General features: G+C 51.9%; 1 protein-coding gene across 1 annotated transcript in view; it reads left to right on the top strand.

The window, feature by feature from the left end:
• The first annotated feature begins 6,424 nt into the window (after nucleotides 1-6,424).
• TBC1D2B (TBC1 domain family member 2B) overlaps nucleotides 6,425-21,500 on the top strand; it is a 34,635-nt gene continuing 19,559 nt past the window's right edge. The window contains exons 1-3 of the mRNA XM_015420147.1: nucleotides 6,425-6,561; nucleotides 10,690-10,855; nucleotides 18,803-18,974. Coding sequence (XP_015275633.1) covers nucleotides 6,426-6,561; nucleotides 10,690-10,855; nucleotides 18,803-18,974 — 474 coding nt within the window. The 5' untranslated portion in view covers nucleotide 6,425. The remainder of the gene's footprint in view (nucleotides 6,562-10,689; nucleotides 10,856-18,802; nucleotides 18,975-21,500) is intronic.

Below are 21,500 nucleotides of genomic sequence, written 5' to 3'. Positions count from 1 at the left end.
GATGGAGAGCCCCTCGCAAGCAGAAATGCGGCCCCCTAGGGGGAGCGAGCTGGGAAGGTTCCCTGCAAGCAGAAAGGCAGTGCGGCAGGGAGAGAAGGGGAGCACCTTGCAAGCAGAAAGGTGGCCCCCTAGGGAGAGGGGGGGAGCTCCCTGAAAGCAGAAATGTGGCCCCCTAGGGAGGGGGGGAACCCCTCGCAAGCAGAAAGCCAGCCCCGCAGGGAGGGGGGAGCGAGCTGGGAAGGTTCCCTGCATGCAGGAAGGCAGAGAGAGAAGAGGAGCGCCTTGCAAGCAGAAAGGTAACCCCATAGGGAGAGGGGGGGAGCTCCCTCCAAACTTAAAGCTGGTGGCACAGGGAGAGAAGGGGAGCTCCTTGCAAGCAGCCCCATAGGGAGAGGGAGGCGCCCTGCAAAAGGTAGCCCCATAGGGAGAGGGGCGCCCTGTAAGCAGAACGGTAGCCCCATAGGGAGAGGGGGCACTCCCTACAAACTTAAAGCTGGTGGCACAGGGAGAGAAGGGGGGCTCCTTGCAAGCAAAAAGGCAGCCCCATAGGGGGGCACCCTGTAAGCAGAAAGGTAGCCCCATAGGGAGAAGGGGGCTCCCTACAAACTTAAAGCTGGTGGCACAGGGAGAGAAGGGGGGCTCCTTGCAAGCAGAAAGGTAGCCCCATAGGGAGAGAGGGGGGAGCCCATTGCAAGCAGAAAGGTAGCCAGGTAGAGAGCAGTGTTCCCTCTAAGCTGAGTGTGTGTGAGCTAGCTCACAGTTTTTTAGCCTCTGGCTCACACATTCTTGTCTTCGCTCAGGAAGGGATGGTTCCAGAGCAAACTAAATTATGCAGTAGCCAAATCGCTCGTTCACAACTTTTAATGCCAGTGGCTCACAAAGTAGGATTTTTGCTCACAAGACTCCACCGCTTAGACGGAGCATTGGTTGGCGTAGCTGACGTTTCCCGTCATGACTTTCCCGTCATGCAGGCAGGTGTTGAAAGTTTAAGGGAAGGGAAGCACCGCTCAAAGCCCTTCTGGAGCAAGAGCCCCGGGGAGGGTGAGTTGGACTCTGACCATCCCGTCTCTCGGCCAGAGGGAGAGCCGCCCGCCCCCTCGTCAGAGGGAGGCGTGAAAGAGGCACGGTGGGAAGCCAAGCTTGATACCTGAAATGTTTGCGTGGACGGGTTGCACACGTAACTGCTGTGTGGCCGACAACAACGCACACGTTGCAATTCCTGCTTAGCCAGCCGCCTGGGCTGTGCTCAAGCCCTTGGGCAGGGCGGGCCGGGTGAGTGACTCCAGTGCAAATCTTTCTCCTGGGAACAGATTCTGGCCCTGGAAGCTTCGGAGAGTCTTGGGTGCTCGGAGATGCTTTTTCGCTTTCTCTTAACCCTTGTGTGACATCTGGCATTTTGCTTAGTGGGCGTTTCGGTTGAGGGGCTGAACGGCAGTGTGAGGACGGCACAAAGGCAGACGTGTCTTGTTGGCCCAGATCCTCTGTGGCCTGGCTCAGGAGAAAGTCCTCTCGAGCTGGGGGCAGGATTTGGTGCTGGGCTGCAAATGTCTTATTAGGGAACGGGCTTTGGCAGGCAGCTCCCCAGGTCTTAGCCTTCTCTCTTCCTTGGCTAAATTGCACGTGGGGGGCTAGGCTAGACGGGGCACACGGAGAGAGCCAGTTTGGTGTCGTGGTTAATCTGGGAGAACCGGGTTTGATTCCCCACTCCTCCACTCGCAGCTGCTGGATGACCTTGGGCAAGCTGTAGTTCTTTCAGAGCTGTTCTTGAAAAAGAGCAGTTTCTGTCAGAGCTCTCTCAGACCCACCTGCCTCACAGGGTGGCAGGTGTGGGGGAGGGGAAGGGAGTTTGTAAGCCGCTCTGAGACTCCAAGTGAAGGGTGGGGTATCAATCCAATCTCTTCTTCTGCTTTGGGAACTCTGATCTCCTTTATCCTCGCATGAGTGACCCCGCAGTTGCACTGCACTGAGTATGATGTGATCAGTGCGGGAAAGAGAGTGTTGAGGAGTTCGGAAAAGGATGTTTTGACTTTTCAAAAAAGTTTCTTTCAAAGTCTTCAGCCCAGCTTTCTGAGAGCGGTCACTTGGCCTGTGTTAAATTTGTGCTGTAGAGATATTACCCTGCCAATGCGAGTCTTAATACAGGAGCTGCAGGAAGAGCTGCGTCAGTTCCCTCTCCTGCTTCCCCTCACTCTCCCTCACATGCTTGCATTTTCCTGTGTTGGCTGCTTATTCACGGTGCGCACATGTGTCATGGGCCAGTCGCTCATTGTTTGTTCCCGAGCTTTTCAGGAGCTGCCAGAGGTGGTTCAAGATCGCTCAACGATTTGCCATTATTTGGGGAGCTTCAGCTTCCACTGGAGCGCTGCGGCTTACATGCATCTGGTTCTCTGGGGCAACGTGGCTTTTGAGCACTTTGTGCTCCGACAATGAGCCTCTGGGTCCTGTTCCTTTGGGCAGCTGCTTGCCCAGAGGCTGAATAACAGCATGCAAAACCCTTCCAGTTTGGTGTAATGGTTAAGAGCGCAGACTTTAATCTGGGAGAACGGGGTTTGATTCCCCACTCTTCCTCCACATGCAGCTGCTGGTGTGACCTTGGGTCAGTCACAAGTTCTCTTGGAGCTGTTCTCACAAGAGCAGTCCTCGAAAGAGCTCTCTCAGCCCCACCTCCCTCACAGGGTGTCTGTGGTGGGGAGGGGATGGGAAAGGGGATTGTAAACTGCTCTGAGACTCTTTCAGGTAGTAAAAGGTGGGGTATAAATCCAATCTCCTCTTCTCTTCTTCTTTGTCTGTTTTCTGAGTATTCCCCATTTGTTTGCTTGTTGCATGGTGTAGTTTAGGAGTGCAGACTGTAATCTGGGAGAACGGGGTCTGTTTCCCCACTCCTCCATATGCAGCTGCTGGTGTGACCTTGGGTCAGTCACAAGTTCTCTTGGAGCAGTTCTCTCAAGAGCAGCCCTGGAAAGAGCTCTCTCAGCCCCACCTACCTCACAGGGTGTCTGTTGTGGGGAGGGGAAGGGAAAGGAGATTGTAAGCTGCCCTGAGACTCCGAGTGGAGGGCGGGGTATAAATCCAGTCTCTTCTTCTGCCTTCTTGCTAAGGACAAGCCAGTGATGTCGATCTCCATTGGAGGGATGCTGACTAGGCTTGGAGTGGGAGGCTGTGGAAGCCCTCAGATGGCAAAGCGGTCTCCCCGCCTCTGGCTGTTCAGGCCAGGAGTCCTTATAGCCTGTAGAAAGTGGGGTTGACCTTTCAGGGTGAAGTGGGGTTTGAGCAGGGATGGGGTGAGAATCGAGCGGTGAGGCCGCCTTGAAATTCAGGATCACCATTTGAGTGTCAGCTGGTATCAGCAGAAGCCGCTTCCAAGGAAGTGTGTGAGTGCACATCTGTTTCTAATTTGTCTGGAATATGGTTTGGATACGTAAAATAAATACCCTTGGCTGTAACCTGAGGAGAAAAGAATTCCTGAAGAGAAGGCTCCATCTATGGCAGAATTCTTCAGCATTCCAGAATACCCCGAACCACTTCCGGTTTCCTCAACCTCCTTTTTTTGACTCCCCCTTTCTTACTTGAGTGTGTCACTTCATACATTCACAGCTTGATCTAGCCTTTCGGGAACGTCTGAAGACGTCGAGTGGCTCTCCTAAAAGAAGGCTAGCCCTCAATGTTCCCTCTAAGCTGTGGAGTCTCGTGAGCAAAAATCCTACTTTGTGAGCTACTGGGGCATTAAAGTTGTGAGCGAGCGATTTGGCTACTGCATAAATTAGTTTGCTCTGGAGCCCTCCTTCCTGAGTAAAGACAAAAATGTGTGCACTGGAGGCTAAGAAACTGTGAGCTAGCTCACACTCAGCTTAGAGGGAACACTCCAGCTACTAATATATGGAAAAGTATTATTTCTTGTTCCACGTGGCTACCAGATCCGTGTTGTGGAGGCTCATGCTACATCCCCTCTGGCCTCTGACCCTATCACACTTGCTTGGGAGTAAGCCCACTGAATGCAATGGGTCAGTTTGGGGCACTCTGCCAGCCAAGTAGGGTGCAATGTGTGTAAAGTTGCTCTGCCAGCCAAGTAGGGTGCAATGTGTGTAAAGTTGCTCTGCCAGCCAAGTAGGGTGCAATGTGTGTAAAGTTGCTCTGCCAGCCAAGTAGGGTGCAATGCTCTTGTTGGACAGTTTATTTATTTATTAAATCTCTAGGCCGCCCTCCCCTGTGAGCAGGGCTCCGGGCAGCTTACAACAGAGACATACAATAAATATATGTTAAAAAACGATTAAACCAACAAAAGAAAGCAACAGTCCTTAACAAGGCTCCCTCTAAGCTGTGGAGTCCTGTGAGCAAAAATTTTACTTTGTGAGGTTCTGGCATTAAAGTTGTGAGTGAGCGATTTGGCTACTGCATAAATCAGTTTGCTCTGGAGCCATCCCTTCCTGAGCTGAGACAAAAAAGGTGTGAGCCGGAGGCTAAAAAAGTGAGCTAGCTCACACAAACTCTGCTTAGAGGGAACACTGGTCCTTAGTAAAATCAGTTCCAAGATGGCTAGCAGTTAGAATTCCTGGTTTAGCAGATTGCAATCCTCCCGGAAGAAGCTTGTAAAATATGGGGGGGGGGGGACGTAAAGGAGGAGACGAAGAGGAAAAGATTGGATTTATACCCCGCCCTTCACTCGGAGTCTCAGAGCGGCTTACAAACTCCTTTCCCTTCCCTCCCCTCCCCACAGCAGACACCCTGTGAGGTAGGTGGGGCTGAGAGAGCTCTTTCCAGAACTGCCCTTTCAAGGACAGCTCTTGTCAGAACTATGGCTTGCCCAAGGTCATCCAGCAGCTGCAAGTGGAGGACTGGGGAATAAAACCTGGTTCTCCCAGACTATAGTCCGCACACTTAATTGTGAGGGTGCCAGATCACGTAATTGTGCTGTCACTGTCCTCAACTGAGTTGCCTGCCTTTTTTATCTTGTGGGGCCTGGCTTCCCGTTTGAGGAGACGTTCTCTCCCGTAGGTAACAGCGCAGTGTTCACAAGCGGTCCTCCAAATAGCTTCCTGGCTGAGCCCTTGTTCGTGGAAAACCTCGCACCATAATATGTTTGCCAACTTCTGATGTGCTGGGGATTCTTGGTGAGCAGCGCTGACCTTTAGCATCTCTCTGACTTTACCGTGTAAAGGAAGATGAATTAACTTCCCGCTCATGTTGTGGCTGGCCTTTGAAATTTCCTCTTCCTCGAGCTTGTGTCATCTTCCTTTAAATGTGGATGCACAAGTTCCTTGGTGTTTCTTGGAAAATGTAAGCCGCAGCGTCATGAGCGTGGATTCCAGAAGAGCCACGGGTCTTACTGTGCGCTCTCTCCATCTGTTACCAAAGACCTCTTTTGGACGGGACTTCCTTTTAGGGGTTACCCAGAGAGCTGTCTTTGCAAGGATTTCCCCTTGTACTAAAGATGATCTAGTTGAATCCCAACTAAGCTTGCTGCTTAAGCTGTGAGCCAAAATCTGGTCCGTTGGAAGGAGCCTGCAAGCCGCTTGCCGGCATGGAAACGCCAATGTTGTTCATATCCTGGTGACTCCTGGTAACCACATTGTAGTGGTATCCTGCGTGAGAGCTGAAAGCGCTTGCGTTCATTTAGACCGGATTGCTGCTTTTGTAGGGATTAGCGGTGAAGGTACGGCCCTTTACTGAGACAGCTCCGATTTCGTGGAACACTTTTCCTTGACAGCCAAGGGGCAGTTGTTTCTCTCTTTAACTTTCCAAAAAGTACCACGAGACCTTTTAAAAAAATTCTGCCAGCCGTTTGGCAAACCAGCTTGCAGGCTGTTCAGAATTCATTCTAATTGTTTTCAACAGGGTATTTATTGTGCTCCTTGATGTACTGAAACCCTGCCCGAATGTGGTTTAACCCTGGGAAAGCTGTCTCAAATGCAGTTTTTTTTTTAAAAAAAAAGGTTAGTCAAGGATGCTGTTGCCAAACTATGTTTTGCCCTGTGATAGATCCGTAACGCAGATGAATGGAGACAAAAACAGATGTGCCATTTTTGCTCTAACGCAGCCCTGTGTGAGGTAAAGCATCTGTAGCACCTGGCCCCTCTTTGGGGATGTGCCCCATTCCTTTAAAAGTGGCTTTTGTTGGTTGGCATCAGTATTCCCTCTATGCTGAGTTAGTGTGAGCTAGCTCACTGTTTTTTAGCCTCCGGCTCACCCATTTTTGTCTTGGCTCAGGGAGGAGGGCTCCAGAGCAAACTGATTTATGCAGTAGCCAAAGTCGCTCGCTCACAACTTTAATGCCAGCAGCTCACAAAGTAGGATTTTCGCTCACAAGACTCCACAGCTTAGACAGAGCATGGGTTGGCGTATCTGACGTTTCGGACAAACACGTCTCTTTCGAAGCCTTTTCATCCCTTTTTTTCTTCTGTGCGCTGCAGGCTGCGACGCACCAGGACATGACTTACTGGCTGCAGGAACTGCAGCAGAAGCGGTGGGAATACTGCAACGGCCTGGATGCCGCCCAGAGGGACAGCCGGACGTCGCCCGCGCCCAGCAACTTCTCCAAGGGGCTCGTTGCCAAAGACAACGCAGGTAACCTTTTTGTTCTTGTCGTTGCCGCCAAGTCACTGCCAACTCACGACGACCCCCTGGGGGCTTCAAAGCGAGGGAGGTGGTTTGCCATCGCCTGCCTCTGCGTAGCAACCCTGGACTTCCGTGGCGGTCTCCCAGACGAGTCATGACTGGAGCTGACCCAGCTTGGCTTCCAAGATCGAACTGGGTCAGGGTTCAAGGATGCGGAGGGGACAGGAAGCGCCCTCGTGTTGCAGCCGACTCATGGCGACCCCTAACGGGGTTTTCTGTCAGGCTTCTTAGTCAGGTCACACCACACACACAAGGCTTCTTCAGAAGATAAGTGTTTCATTGGTAGTCCAGTACTAAAGAGCGAGTATACAGCTTGTGGCAGGAATGACCTGTGATATGATGGCCAGTGACTTATAGTGTAATCAAACTATCCCCCCCCTGAACCAAAGCCAATGAGTACATTTCGTGCGCACGGGTAGCAAGAGGCAGGCAAGCGGCTAAGCGCCTAAGCTGTTAACTTTCCCAGGCAAGTTAATTTGCAGCTGGAGAACGACAACAAGGTCAGGCCAGAAGCTAGACAGGGATGAGCTGGGAACGAGGAGGCGGCGGTGCACCCCTCCACACTCCTGTGACAGGGCTACCTGACTTCTTCGAGGCAAGAGACGAACAGAGGTGGTTTTGCCCTTGCCTGCCTCTGCGTGGCACCCCTGGGCTTCTTTGGTGGGCTCCTATCCAACTACCAACCAGGGCCAGCCCTGCTTAGCTTCTCAGATCTGATGAGACCGGGCTGGCCCGGGCTATCCAGATCAGGGCACGGGTATGTAGTCTCCCCCCCCCCCCTTGGGCTTCGTTCCTAGAGTTTTTGTCTGTGTGAAGGCAGGGTAGTGTTTTATGCTGTAATAAAGTTAGTTCCGTCTCGGCATTGCTACAGCTGTTGGGCGAATTGTATTCATTGGTGCGCTTCTGACTGCTGTCTTTGGGTGAAGGTGCTCGTGATCTCTGGGGCCACGGTGCCTTCTTTAAGCGGAGGCAGTGAGTCAGTAGAGCGTGATCGACCGTGTCGAACGGTGCTGTCAAGGCAAGTAGCAACAGCAGTGCTGACCCACCTCGATCCAGATGCCTGTGAGAAGAGGGATCAGAGACGGCTGCAGCAAATGCTTAGCTTGAATCGCTCTGATGAATGGACGGTGCACCTTCTTCAGACGCAGCCGGGCCGTTGGTCTGTGCTAGTTTAAGAACGTCTCTCCCGGGATGTGGAGAGGATCCTTCAGGCAGAGAAAGGCCTTTTATTGGTGGGCTTAATTTAGCCGCCGTCTCCTCTGCTGAGACTCGAGGCATCCTACGCCATTCTTAAAAGTGCCCTAGGAACAGCAGAACGATTGCCGCAAGCCATGCGATGAAAACTCGATCACAAAATGCTCTGGAAAACAGCTTAATACGAGCCAATAAAGCAGGACCGCAAACCAGGCGACAAAACCAGGACGATACCCAGTGAGTGAGGGGGTGAAAATCGCCGGGAGTTTTGCAGACGGTAACTGTGCCCAGTTCCCTTTATAAGGCACCTTCTGCCTGAGGACCCTGTCGCTGGAGAGGGCAGAGGCTTGCACCCAGGACTTTCTGCGTGTGTCAAGCGACCACGGAGCTCTGCCCCCAGCTTATGGTAACGAGTCTTTGTTGCAGACAGGAGCCATGTCGGTCTTCAGTAGAAGAGCTAGTCTGGAGTCCAGGAGCACCTTAAGAGACCAGCGAGACCTCTGGGGGGGATGCGCTTTTGTGAGTCCGTCCAGCCTCCCTCTGTCAGCTACAAGATGGCTCGTACCCTTGGAAATCTGGTTGATCTCCCAGGTGCTCCCGGGGGCTCCAGTCTAGCGGTCCTGTGCTGCTCGCTCGCGTCTGCTCATGGCCTTTCCTCGTCGCCCGCCGAGTGCAGAGTGGCCTGGGTTAGGGTTGTGTCGCTGGTGCGAGTGTTTCTCCAGCAGCCCCCTGGGTTCAATTCTTCTTTTGTGATCTGCAGAAAAGAACGTGGAGCAATTCGTTACGTGGCTCTTTGAAATCCCTTCCTCCGTCTGTGGGTCTCGCTTGTAAAATAGCGGGCAAATGAGGAGCGCTCCCTCGTTGGGGGAATAGCCCTGCTTTCCCCTGGCAACGTTTCTGTGCGGTATACGTTGGGAGGGGGCTGCCGGGTAGACTCTGCACTTTCCATCGCCTCGGCAGCATCGAAGCTCTCTCTCCCACGGAACGAGCGCCTTTTGAACATACGGCCAGAGTTGTGGGCACACTTAAAGTCCGGCTCCTGGGCTTAGCCTTCGTTGCTCGAGAGGCAAGGGCTGGCTGGCTGGCTGGCTTCGAAAGCAGCTCCTGTGCTGTGCAGAAGTGCTTCAAGAGCCCTGAGTGGGGGTAGCCCAGGCCAGCCCGACCTCATCAGAATTCTACGTTGGAAGGGCGGCCTCCAAGGAATACCAGGGCTGGGACGCAGAGGCAGGCAAATAGCAAAGCCACCTCTCTGAAATGTCCTAGCCCCACTAGGGGGTCACCGCAAGTCACCATGGCTTCCAGGCATGCAAGCACACCAACACACGCACACACACAAATGCTGTTTTTTGGAAAAGAGCCCTGAGTGGGCAGGGCTGGACAGGGCAGTCTGAAGAAGCAGGCAGTCTACCGCAGGGGGGGTGGGGGGCGGGGTTCTCCTCTTAGTTGGGATGAAGCAGCAGATTGCTATAGTGGTTAAGCCAGTTTGGTGCAGTGGTTAAGTGTGCGGACTCTCATCTGGGAGAACTGGGTTTGATTCCCCACTCCTCCACTTGCACCTGGCTGGAGGACCTTGGGCAAGCTGTAGTTCTGATAAGAGCTGTCCTTGAAAAAGAGCCATTTCTGTCAGAGCTCTCTCAGCCCCACCTACCTCCCAGGGTGTCTGTTGTGGGGAGGGGAAGGGAAAGGAGATTGTAAGCTGCTCTGAGACTCCTTCGGGTAGAGAAGGGCGGGGTATAAATCCAATCTCTTCCTCTTCTTCTAATATGGGCTGCCTCAATTCCCCTGTTGAGGGCCACCGGGGGGGGGGGGCCGGCAAAGTCTGGGTACTCCCCCGGGGTGGGGCCCCGGGGGGGGGGGGGGAGCCGGCAAAGTCTGGGTTAGGGAATTCCTGGAGATCTGGGGTTGGAGCCTGGGAAGGGAGTCTAATACCATACTAGATGGAGTCTAACACCACGGCATCCGACCTCCAGCGAGCCCGTTTGTCCCCCCGGCAAAGATCTTTGTCTGGAGGTCCGTTGTAACGCCAGGATATCTCCAGGTCCCACCAGAAGGTTAACCAAAGAGAGATCACCGGATAAGCGAGTAGAAAATAGTCAGTGGCAACGGAGATATATTTACAAAGGAAATATCGCTCTTTCCCCCCCAATTTATATTTTTTATTTTTTTAAACAAAAACATACTTATAAAAATAGCTGATACAACAGCATCAATGCAGCATAACATTTAACGTAATACAGTTTTTCCTAGTAGTTTTTCAAAGTACCATTACATAACGATATAAACAGTTTTCATTAGAAGTACAATAAGCTTTGGTAGTGTTTATTTTTGGGGAGAATTTCCCCTATCGTGAGATATTCAACAATTGGGAACCACATTGCTTGAAGGGAATATCACTCTTCTATAGGTTTTCGAAAAATAGATCAATGTTGACACTGATCCATGTCTCTGCATTCATACAAGAATGAGCATCAAGAAAGTGCTCCCACAGCGTTGACAAGCACAGTCCAGTCATCTAAAGCTCTTACAAACAGTAAATCTTCTTTGTGTCTTTCGTGTACTAGTATTGGATTGTAGACAAATAGCATAAAGGTCACGAATCTGCAGACAGGCCGGCTCCCACACCTGTTTCAATAGGCTTCCTCAGAGCAGAAGACGTGTAGACTCAGTGAATCCTTTCATGCTCAGCATTCATCTCTGCAAGCCGTCTATCTGCACAATGCTCACGCTTAGCGAAATCTTCTCTTCTTCAGCTTTCTCTCTGTATGTTTTCTCACACTCTTGTGAGCCTCCTAATTGTGCCGTGCGAATCGACACAGGGCAGGCCTCGCTGTGGAGTGTTCTGGCAGCGATTGCATTTCTGAATTCTTGCCTGTTCCTCCCCAGATCTGAATATCGTGCCTCCCAATGCCTCGGCGGAGAAGGCCAGGAACGTCCTCGCGGTGGAGACGGCTCCCACGGAACTGGTGGGGGAGCGAGCGGCGTGCCACCCCATCCCGGGCCAGCCGAATGCCATCAACTTTGCCTTGAAGCAGTGGGGGAACGAGATCAAGTAAGCATTCTGTCCTCAAAAGCGGGGCACCGCTGCCGCTTGCAGAGCCGTGAAAAGGCGCCGTGTTCAAATGAAGCGTTCTTCCTTCGTAGGCAGGGAATCGAGGGTGTTGGTGGGCCAAGGTGGCCTTTGGACCTAGGCCTCCAGAACCCAAGTCTTCCTTACAGAGTCTTGTGTTGCAAGAAATGAGTGTGAACGCAGCCTGGATAGCGATTGAGGGCTGGCCAGGACGGCTTTTATTTATTTTATTTTATTCGGCTTCTATCCCGTCCTCCCCCGCATGGCAGGCTCAGGGCGGGCGACATCAGATTTAATAAAATACAATATATGCAATCACTACAATTAAAACACTCATAAAATCCCACCATGGCCTTCATCCAGGGCCGTTGTCCTTGACATTAAAACCTCACAGATCCTGGCTCTAATATGCAGTTCTGACCCATTGAGTGGAGGCTCAGTAAAGAGGGAGGGACGTCCGTCGCCCGAATTAAAAACCTGGCGGAAGAGCTCCGTCTTGCAGGCCCTGCAGAACTGTAAAAGGTCCCGCAGGGCCCTGATCTCGTACGGGAGCTCATTCCACCAGGTAGGGGCCAGGAAGCTGTGGGATTCAGGTGGGGACTGAATTCTCCCTTTTGGCAGAGAAGGGTCAGGCGAGAACACCCAGGTTTCACCTAGCGCGGTGAGCTGCTTTCGGGGTGAGCGGAGAAGGCCACGCCAAGGGCTGAGCTGTTTCCATGAGCCCAGGGTGCCCCTCCGCTTCCCGTCGTGACGCACCAGAGACTGTGTGACTCGGCCTTCATTTCATCTTGTCGCATCGGAGGGCAGTGCTTAGCTGGGCTTGTGATGATGGTACGTTCGCTGCCCCCCCAGTAGACGATGGGAACAGCAAGGTGGAAGGAGACTCCCTGACTATGTAGGAAGATGAATTTCCTGCTAGATGAAACCTGGATGGATGCAGAGCGCAGGTGGCCCAGAAAGGGCCTGAATTTGGGGGGGGGGATGGTTGGCCGATCTCGAGGAGGGTTGCGAATCGCCGCTCCCTCTGCTGCGATGCCCTGTGGGCTCCCGGCACGTCTCTCCTCAGTTGTAGAGAGCTCTCGCTCGACCATTTGAATTTCGGCCTGCCTTTTCGGGGAAGGCGTGTTAAAGAAGGAGCGGCCTCTAGGAGAGCCAGTTTGGTGTGGTGGTTAGGAGCCCGGACTCTAAACTGGGAGAGCCGGGTTTGATTCCCCACTCCTCCCCCTGCAGCCAGCTGGGGTGACCTTGGGCCAGTCACAAGTTCTCTCAGAGGTGTTCTCTCAGGAGCAGTCCTCGAGAGAGCTCTCTCAGCCCCACCTGCCTCACAGGGTATTTGTCTGCTGTGTGGAGGGGAAGGGAAAGGAGTTTGTCAGCCGCTCTGAGACTCCTCCGGGTAGTGAAGGGTGGGAGAGAAATCCAATCTTCTTCCTCCGTAAGACTGTGCTGCTGCAGTTGCTCTGCTGGCTGTGGCCCCCTTGTGACCCCCTCCCCCTTTCCATTTTTGGAATATTCGCCCTGGTCAGTTATTGTTGTGCCGAATGGCTGCCCAGGGACGGTGGCTCCTTTCCCAGATAGCTACAGGGCAGGGGATGTGCAGCGACTGTTGCCTTGGTAGCCCTAGAAAAATCAGACCGTATCCTCCTTGTCGTTTCAATGCCTGGTATTGATAGATTTCACTCCCGTCCTCATGATGTGAGACAAAGAGGCTTTTAAAAGAAAGATCTGGGGTCTGCCGTTCTGAATACCCACTGCTGTCTGTCGAGGGTTTCTCTGTTGGCCCTCTGCAAATGTCACTGTGGCTTCCGAACCCTTGACCTTTGCCACCAGCTGCTGGGAGCAGAACGTGGTCTCCTTCGATACCCCGGCCTCCTTGGCCCCATCTCCGTGCAGTGACTAAGCCTTCAGTGTCTGGTTTTTAACTCTTTCTGCAATTGTGCAAACTAAGGAAGTTTGAAGAGAAGAGATTGGATTTATACCCCACCTTTCATTACCCAAAGGAGTCTCAGAGCGGCTTACAAACTCCTTTTCCATCCCCCTCCCCACAACAGACACCCTGTGAGGTAGGTGGGGCCGAGAGAGCTCTTTCGAGGACTGCCCTTGAGAGAACAGCTCTGAGAGAACTGTGGCTTGCCCAGGGTTATCCAGCAGCTGCAAGTGGAGAAGTGGGGAATCAAACCCTCTGGGTTCTCCCAGATTAGAGTCCGCGCACTTAACCACTACACCAAACTGCACGTGTTTACACTGCATTTTCCCTTTGCCCTCAGTTTTTGCTGAAGATGGCAAATTCTCTGTACTGATTACCGAAAGCAAGTGAACGAGGGAACAGAACTGAGGCTCCGATGAACAGGGGAGGCATGAAAAAGGGGGCGGGTCCTGCTTCTTAGACTCCACATTAAGCTTAAAAGTGCTGTTGGAGCAGACTCTGTTCCTTGGTGTTTTTATCAGCTTCTTTTGATACGCCAGCTGTCCATCTTTCAGGCAGTAGAGACATGACCACGGCTACTCCTGCCTCAGTGGCATCCAGATTATTGGGGCTTTGGCTCTGTGGCCAGCATTTCAAGAGTGTTTGGGAGTGTTTGGGGCCGCGGTGGCTCAGGGGTTAAGATGCTGAGATGCAGACCGGAAGGTCGGTAGCTCGGCAGTTCGAGACCCGAGTGCCCCGTGACGGAGTGAGCTCCCGTCTCTGGCCCCAGCTCCTGCCAACCTGGCAGTTCGAAAGCAAGAAATTGCAAGTAGATAAATAGGTACCGCTTCGCTTGGGAAGGTAACAGCATTCCGTTTGCCTCAGCGTCTAGTCATGCCGGCCACATGACCACGGAGAAGTCTTCGGACAGCGCTGGCTCTTAGGCTTGGAAACGGAGAGGAGCACCGCCCCCTAGAGTCGGATTCGACTGGCTTTCGAGCAAGGGAAGCCTTGACCTTTAGTGGCCCAGAACGTGGCCTCCAGGTTGTGGAGGGAGGCAGGTTGCCTGGGGCATGCTGCTCCTGTTTTTCTGTGGACCCTCTGGCTCCCCATGCTGCCTTTTGGGCCAGTTCAGAGTCCTGAACAGTCTGGGACCAGGATACCCTAAAGACTGCCTTCTCCTGCGGGACCCTGTCTTCACACTTCTGTCTGTAGACCTTCTCCATGTATATCCTCCCTTCCTGCCATTGCGTTACAGGCAGTTTACCGTTCAGAACAGCCGGCACTAGGCGATAACAGGCTCAGTGCAAAAGGGTACGGAAAGGAAAGGGGAAAGGCAGCCCTTTTTGGACTCTGAACCAGACTCTGTTCCAGCCCAGCCAGATGTGTGTTCTGGATTCGATCCCTGACTCTCAAGCGGTGATCATCGTTCCTGCCATTGCGTTACAGGCAGTTTACCGTTCAGAACAGCCGGCACTAGGCGATAACAGGCACAGTGCAAAAGGCTACGGAAAGGGAAGGGGAAAGGCAGCCCTTTCTAGACTCTGAACTCTTGGGCAATGCACACCGCTGTTCCAGCACAGCCAGATGTATGTTCTGGATTCGATCCCTGACTCTTAAGCTGTGATCATCTCCTGCTTTTAGTTGGCTGCGGAAAGTATATTTCAAGCTGCTTTTTACAGATTCTATCGCTGGTAGAATTTAGTTTAGTTTTTTGCTAGTTGTCTGTTTCGAGGCCGGTGCGTGATCCGCTTTGAGTCACGAACTTGGAAAAGCAGGGTATAAATATTTTTGATAATGAAATGAGAAAAAGCAAGGAACTATTTTTAACAGAGCCTCTGTTCTGTACCAGTTTGGCAAGCCAGTTTGGGAAAGAGTTTGTAAGCCGCTCTGAGACTCCCTTGGGTAGGGAAGGGTGGGGTAGAAATCTAATCTCTTCTTCTCTTCTTCTACCTTGTACCAGGTTTTGTTCCTGGGTGGCAAACAATGTTCCCTCTGAGCTGTGGAGTCTTGTGAGCAAAAATTCTACTTTGTGAGCTACTGGCATTAAAAGTTGTGAGCGAGCGATTTGGCTACTGCGTAAATTAGTTTGCTCTGGAGCCATCCCTTCCTGAGCCAAGGCAAAAATATGTGAGCTGGAGGCCAAAAAACTGTGAGCGAGCTCACACTCACTCAACTTAGAGGGAACACTGGTGGCGAACTGTTTTTATTCATTTTGATTTATTTTAAAAAGCCACCCTCTCTACTCTGGGTGTCCCAGGCTGTTCATGCTGCACAATGTCCATATTTTAAGCCATGCGACAGTGAAATTCCGGCAGCAGATTGATATCTGCAGAAATAGCAGGCAAATCTTGAAACACTTCCAGGGCGGAGATGCCCAGGCGCAATGTCCTCATACTGTCGGCCTGAGCGAATGAAGTGTGTGTCGCCAGGCTCCTACCCGAAGAGGGCGTTGGTGCCAGCTGGGTGGCTTCTGTTGCTTCAGAGTGCAGCGCCATCGGACTAGGCCTTCTTCCTGCTCGCCACCCACCTGGCTGGGATGGTGAACCGGGAGGACAAGATCCCAGGGCAGGGGGAAGTTAACGCCAGCAGTTTGAGTGGTGCCTGGATACAACAGGGGAGGCAGCGCGGGCCTTTCAGCTCAGGTACAATAGCCTTGTGTACTCACAGTGTGTGTGTGCAAAAGGAGGCAGTAGGGTGCCCAGGCCCGTAGCTATGGTGGAGCTTTGGAGGGTTCCGCCCCCTTTCTTAAAGGCACCGCCCCACAATAATTTATCCTGTAAATGCTTTTTTCAGTAATCTTAAAACATTTTTTTTAAAGGTGTGCACTCCTTTAAGCAGAGTGGGGTGCTGTAGTTGACTAATTCCCGCGCTGAGCAATGTGGGTGGAGTAGGTGACCTCTAGGACCCCTAACTCGGTTTCAAGAAACTGGTCAGAAACTGGTCTCCTTTAAAAGAGGTTTTTTCCTGCCTAAGTGTTGGCTTTCTTGACTAGAGAAGTCCTCACCCCCACCTGCCTGCTTGTTCTCAGAACTGTTGCTTAGGCTGGCAGAAGGGATTAACTTGCAGCAGCTGAGAGCTGTCGTCTAAAGTGGTCTACGGCTTGCAATTTAGGGATCTATCCTGGTAACAGAACAGACAACTTGAGAAGACTGAGAGAGAGAAAAGTAGCTGAGTTATAATCCTCAGAGTTCTGGCTTTTCTTTCTGCACTGAGAAGTTCAGCCCCACCAGGAAACAAAATTGCCCCACCAGCCATAAAATCCTGGCTACGGGCCTGAGGGTGCCTCTAACTAACTGAAGGGGCCTGCACGGGTTTCAAAATCACAGGCGACGTTAGGCCACCAACTTGGTTCAGCCTGTTTTGGGTGGAGGGACATTGCCGGTAAGGAAGGGGCAGGGGAGGTCTCTTTGTTTACATAGGGTGTCAAGAGAAATACCCTGGGGCTTGCTGAAGTTGCAGAGGCAACTATGGGAAGTAAAATCCGATCTGACCAAGTTCCCCTTGTTCAGCTGCGGAGGCCGCGCCGGCTTGCTTTTCCTTGTCAAAAAGCCAGCTGTTGGATCACATGCTTTGAGTGTGTTTCTGTTTGCAAAACCTTCCAATGTGGCCACGTTCGTGTGTCACAATAACTACGAAGCAGTTTAGGGGAAAGGAGCGGAAAGCGAAGCAGGCTTGGTCTTTATCGAGAGCTGGTGGCATAGAGGCCGTTGGGCTTGCACTGTAGGGAGGACGCCTGAACACACAAAGCTCCCTTCGACTGAATCAGCCCCTTGGTCCCTCAAGGTCTACTCAGACCGGCAGCGGCTCTCCAGGGTCTCAGCCGGAGGTCTTTCCCATCACCTGCTACCCTGATCCGTTTTAACTGGAGATGCCGGGGATTGAACCTGGGACCTTCTGCACGCCAAGCAGAGGCTCTGCCACTGAGCCACAGCCCTTCAGTGGAGCCGGCGATCCTCTTCCAAGCACTTTGGTTCTGCTAAGCCTGCTCCCGGAAGTGCAGTTGAGCCGGAGGTCCGGATATCTAAAACGCCTGTACTGTAGTAACCTCAGGCAGGGGGGTAGTCACATGATGAGATTTCGCAATCAGAATTTTTCTGCCAAATGTGGAACTAACCGACAGAATGACTTTTTTGGCCCGTTCTATACACAGACATGTAAGTTTCCTGGACGTTCTGAAGCCCAGGAAAGAACCAGGATTTTTGCAGAGTGGGGAATCGGAATATACACAAGACTTCCCTCTGTCAGGCCTAAATTTGATAAGCAACACGACACTCAGTCAAGCTGCACCTCTGCGTATCTCAGATCTCTCTTTTCCGTGGCTTTTCTGCGGAGCCCTTTCCAGCGAACGGGGCCCTTTGTTTGAGCTGGTCCAGGGCCAGTTCTGGTGCAGCTTGGTGGAGAGAAACTTGGCAGGCCTCTGCAGGGACACGAGGGACCGCACTTCATTTCGTGAAACAGCTGAGCAAGCGGAATTATCTCAGCCTCAGGGTGGGATGTTTATGTTCCGATTTGAGGTGGCCGCGTTCCCGAGGGCGGGTTGTGTCTGTCCAGCAGTTTGTGTCCCTCTTTAGATACTCCGAGTGCAGAATGTTGCAGGCGAAAGCATTCTGATCTGCGTGTTGCTTTGCGGCCGGGCTGCACCAGAGTCCCTTTTTGTGATCTGAGATCCTAGAAGTGGCGTTTTGGTTATTCCTTGAGGCAGAGTTTCCCTGGACTGGCAGAGGGAGAAATTTACCAGTTTGCCCTCCGCCCCCAAGGTTCTTCCATGTAACCCCAAAGTCTGGGAATGGCTTTGAAATCTACAAAGGCCAAACAGTCTATCTATCCTTCTGTGTGTGTGTGTGTGTGTGTACAGTGAGGTCAAGTTGCATCTGACCAGTGCTCCCTCTAAGCTGTGGAGTCTTGTGAGCAAAAATTCTGCTTTGTGAGCTACTGGCATGAAAGTTGTGAGCGAGCGATTGGGCTGCTGCATCGATTAGTTTGTTCTGGAGCCCCGTCCTTCCTGAGCTAAGACAAAAATGCATGAGCCGGAGGCTAAAAAACTGTGAGCCAGCTCACGCCAACTCAGCTTATGGTCCACCCCAGCAAGGGGCTTTCAAGGCAAGCGAGACGGTTTGCCAATTGCCATTGCCTTTCTCTGCAGAGTCTTCATGTTTGTCCTCCCTCCCAAGTACCAACCCTGCTTAGCTTCCAAGATCGAAGAGGATCGGGCTGTACCGTGCTGCCTTCCTCGCGCCCGCCCACCCCCCTTATAATGCCACTGTAATGCACAGCGGCAGACTTTTCCAGTTTGGTCAACCGCATCAAGTAAATTGTCCCCTCCAGAGACTTCCGGGGCCTATCATTAAATGAAGAACAATTGGCTCACTGTGGCTCACTGGCAGGGCCCCTGCTTGTCATGCCGAAGGTCCCAGGTTCAGCATCTCCAACTAAAAGGATCAGGTAGCTGGTAGTGTGGAAAAGCTCAGCCTAAGACCCCGAGGAGCCGCTGCGAAGTCCTGGCTTCGATAGACTAGTGATCTGATTCAGTATAAGGCAGCTTGCGTCTTGGATAGGATTCTTTGTTTCGGAATTTACAGTTGAGCACTTTTTTTTTTTTAGGAGCTGCGGTGGCTCAAGTGGTTAAGACGCTGAACTGCAGGCTGTGGAAGGTCGGTAGTTCAGCAGTTCGAGACCCGAGTGTGTCGCGTGACGGAGTGAGCTCCCGTCTCTGGCCCCAGCTCCTGGCAACCTAGCAGTTCGAAAGCAAGAAATTGCAAGTAGATAAATAGGTACCACTTCGGTGGGAAGGGAACAGCGTTCCGTGCGCCTTGGTGTTTAGTCACGCCGGCCACATGACCACGGAAATGTCTTCAGACAGCGCTGGCTCTTCGGCTCTGAAACGGAGATGAGCCCCGCAACCCTAGAGTCGGACTCGACTGCCTTTCGAGCAAGGGAAACCTTTACCCTTTTTTAAACATTTTTTTTTACAATGACTCTGTCCTTTTGGATCGGCTTAACGGCTTGACTTCTGTACTTTGCAGGAATTCGGTGTCTTCATTAAGAACGGGCAAGGGAAGCAGTGAGAACCGGAGGAGCATCTTTTACACGGAGGAGTGGGAGATGCTGGACCCCGGCCCCAAGGACCTGGAGGAGGCGATGGCGCAAGAGGAAAAGAAGAGGCCTTCGCCGGAACCCAGCAAAGGTGCCCAAACAGTCCCTCCACTCCGGCTTGATGGCTTCTGCGCTTGGACTCTTGAGGAGTCTCTTAATTTCACTTCCCGATTGTTGGCACAGGAGGGGTGGGGGAATTTGCCAAACTGTGTGGAAGCACATTAAGAAAGGCAAACGATACTGAAGAAATTTACTAACGGGTAACTCAATGAAGAGTAATATTACTGTTAGCAAATTTCTTCAGTATTGTTTGCCTTTCTTAGTGTGCTTCCACACAGGGTTTTTTTCCTGACTTGCTATGTTTACCGTGCGATCGCTGATTGTTTTCTGGAAATTGGCAAACCCCAGAGCTAAACCGGTTTCATTGGGGCGTGGGGAGTGGGGGAGATTTTATTCCTCCAGGGCCCCTTCCCATGAGACATTTGGCGGTAGGCGTGGGGGCTGTGGCATAGTTCCTTCCTGCATTGCAAAAGTAACTCTGGCAACCCCGGGCCGTGGGGGAAGGCCTTTGTCTGTGGCTCCTTCCCACGCCACCCTCGCCACGCCCAGAAAGCGGTCTTGACGTCAGTCTTGCTGGAGTGTGGCTTTGGATTGGTCTCCCTCGGCAGCTGGGTGGGCTCACTCTCCATGCTCTGTTGCTGCACCTTATTTCCACTCAGCCCGCCCGAAAACGTGTGGCTGTTTTCGTGCAGGGGACGTCTTAAAGACCACAGTGCTTGGCTGTGGGACAGTGTGTGTGTTGCAGAACAATTGCAATATGCGTGAGAGGGAAATGTCGTATGCTGCGCTGGATGGGGGAGATTGGGTTTGAAGCGGGTAAAGTCTGGGCTCCGTCTCCTGCTCTGCCTTGGGTCAGACATACTCCCCAGCTGAGCCTCTTTCAAGGAACACAGCTGAGATCAGGGTTTTTTTAGGAAGAATGTGTGTGAGGAGTCCCAATCCCGCTTGTACATCCTTCACTCTGAACAAGGAAGGCGTCTGCCCGATGCCTCGTGGCGTAAACTGTGGCTCCTCCACTGCTGACTTATTTTTATTGTGTTAGACAAAATTTATGCCCCTCCTTTTCCACCCTCATCAGGGCCACCAAGGCGGCTAACAAATTTAAACATACCTCATAAAACCGCACTTTTAAAACCAACAAAATACACATAATTAAAACAATTAAAACTGGGGCTGAAATACAGACAAAAAAACATTAAAACAACAGCAGTTACAGGAAATGCACACTTCGCGTGCTCAGAGGCACTGCGATTCTTTAACTTAATGTCGGCTCTGGGCAGTGTTCCCTCTAAGCGGAGTCAGTGTGAGCTAGCTTACAGTTTTTTAGCCTCTGGCTCACACATTTTTGTCTTGGCTCCAGAGCAAACGGATTTATGCAGCAGCCAAATCGCTCGCTCACAACTTTAATGCCAGTAGCTCATAAAGTAGGATGTTTTGCCCACCAGACTCCACTGCTTAGAGGGAGCATTGCTTCTGAGCCCAGTACCGTCAGTCCATCCTGGAGCTCAACCCTGAACGTAGTCCTCACTTGGCCACACAATGCAATACTGGGTGTCATTTTGGGAATCTGCCCAGCTGGAGGTTTCTTCCAGGCGGCCGAAAGCGTAGATGTGATGCCGATCTCTCACAGTTCGCTTCTGCCCTCATTCCAAGGTGCTTGGGGAGATATTTGTAGTTTGCAATCTCATCTCCTTTATCCTCACGATGATGGAGTTAAGTTAGTCTGGGGCGAGCAAGTGCCTCACAGTCACACAGAAAACTTTGTGGCTAAGGGCCTGCTTCGAACCTGGCCCTCCTCAGTCCGACTTTTACACTCCAGCCTCTGTACCACACTGCCCCAGTCTGCGGAAGCAACTAGTTTAAAAAAGATTTATTCGAAATGTGTGTGTGCATACCAGAAACACACACGTGAGGACACCTGAAACACACACACACATCAAACCCTGCATAGTTACCTTTAACTATAAATAAAAGGCTACTTCCTAAAAACGTCACAAATATACATCTTTAAATTCGGCTCAGGATTTCTACCCTCACATTTTCACCGGGCTTAATTCTGTTCCCACCAGTAATAAGCAACTGCAGAATTATAACAAATCCTTCCTGCATATTCCTTTGCCCATCCCCTGAGCACCTCATTAGCTGTCTGTCTTCTGCTTTGTTTGCATATGGGACTACTTAAACTTTGACATTCATGGCCCCATTGTAAACAAATGAATAAAATCCAGGACAGATCAACTTGGAAGTGCTTTTTAAGATTTCAGTTTTGTCTAGGTTTAAGAACACAAGAAGAGCCCTGCTGGTTCAGACCAATAGTCCATCTAGTCCAGCATCCCGTCTCACACAGTGGCCAACCAGTTCCTCTGGAGGGCCAACAACAGGGCTTAGAGGCCAAGGGCTTCATAAGAACATCAGAAGAGCCCTGCTGGATTAGACCAGTGGCTCATTTAGTCCAGCCTCCTGTCTCACACAGTGGCCAACCAGTTCCTCTGGAGGGCCAGCGGCAGGGCAGAGAGGCCGAGGCCTTCCCCTGAGAAGAACCTCAGAAGAGCCCTGCTGGATCAGACC

This window comes from Gekko japonicus, unplaced genomic scaffold (genome assembly GCF_001447785.1).
Source record: "Gekko japonicus isolate JY-2015 unplaced genomic scaffold, Gekko_japonicus_V1.1 scaffold369, whole genome shotgun sequence".
Taxonomy (NCBI): domain Eukaryota; kingdom Metazoa; phylum Chordata; class Lepidosauria; order Squamata; family Gekkonidae; genus Gekko; species Gekko japonicus.
Note: the sequence above shows the minus strand (reverse complement) of the source record. Positions and strands in the feature narration are given on the sequence as shown.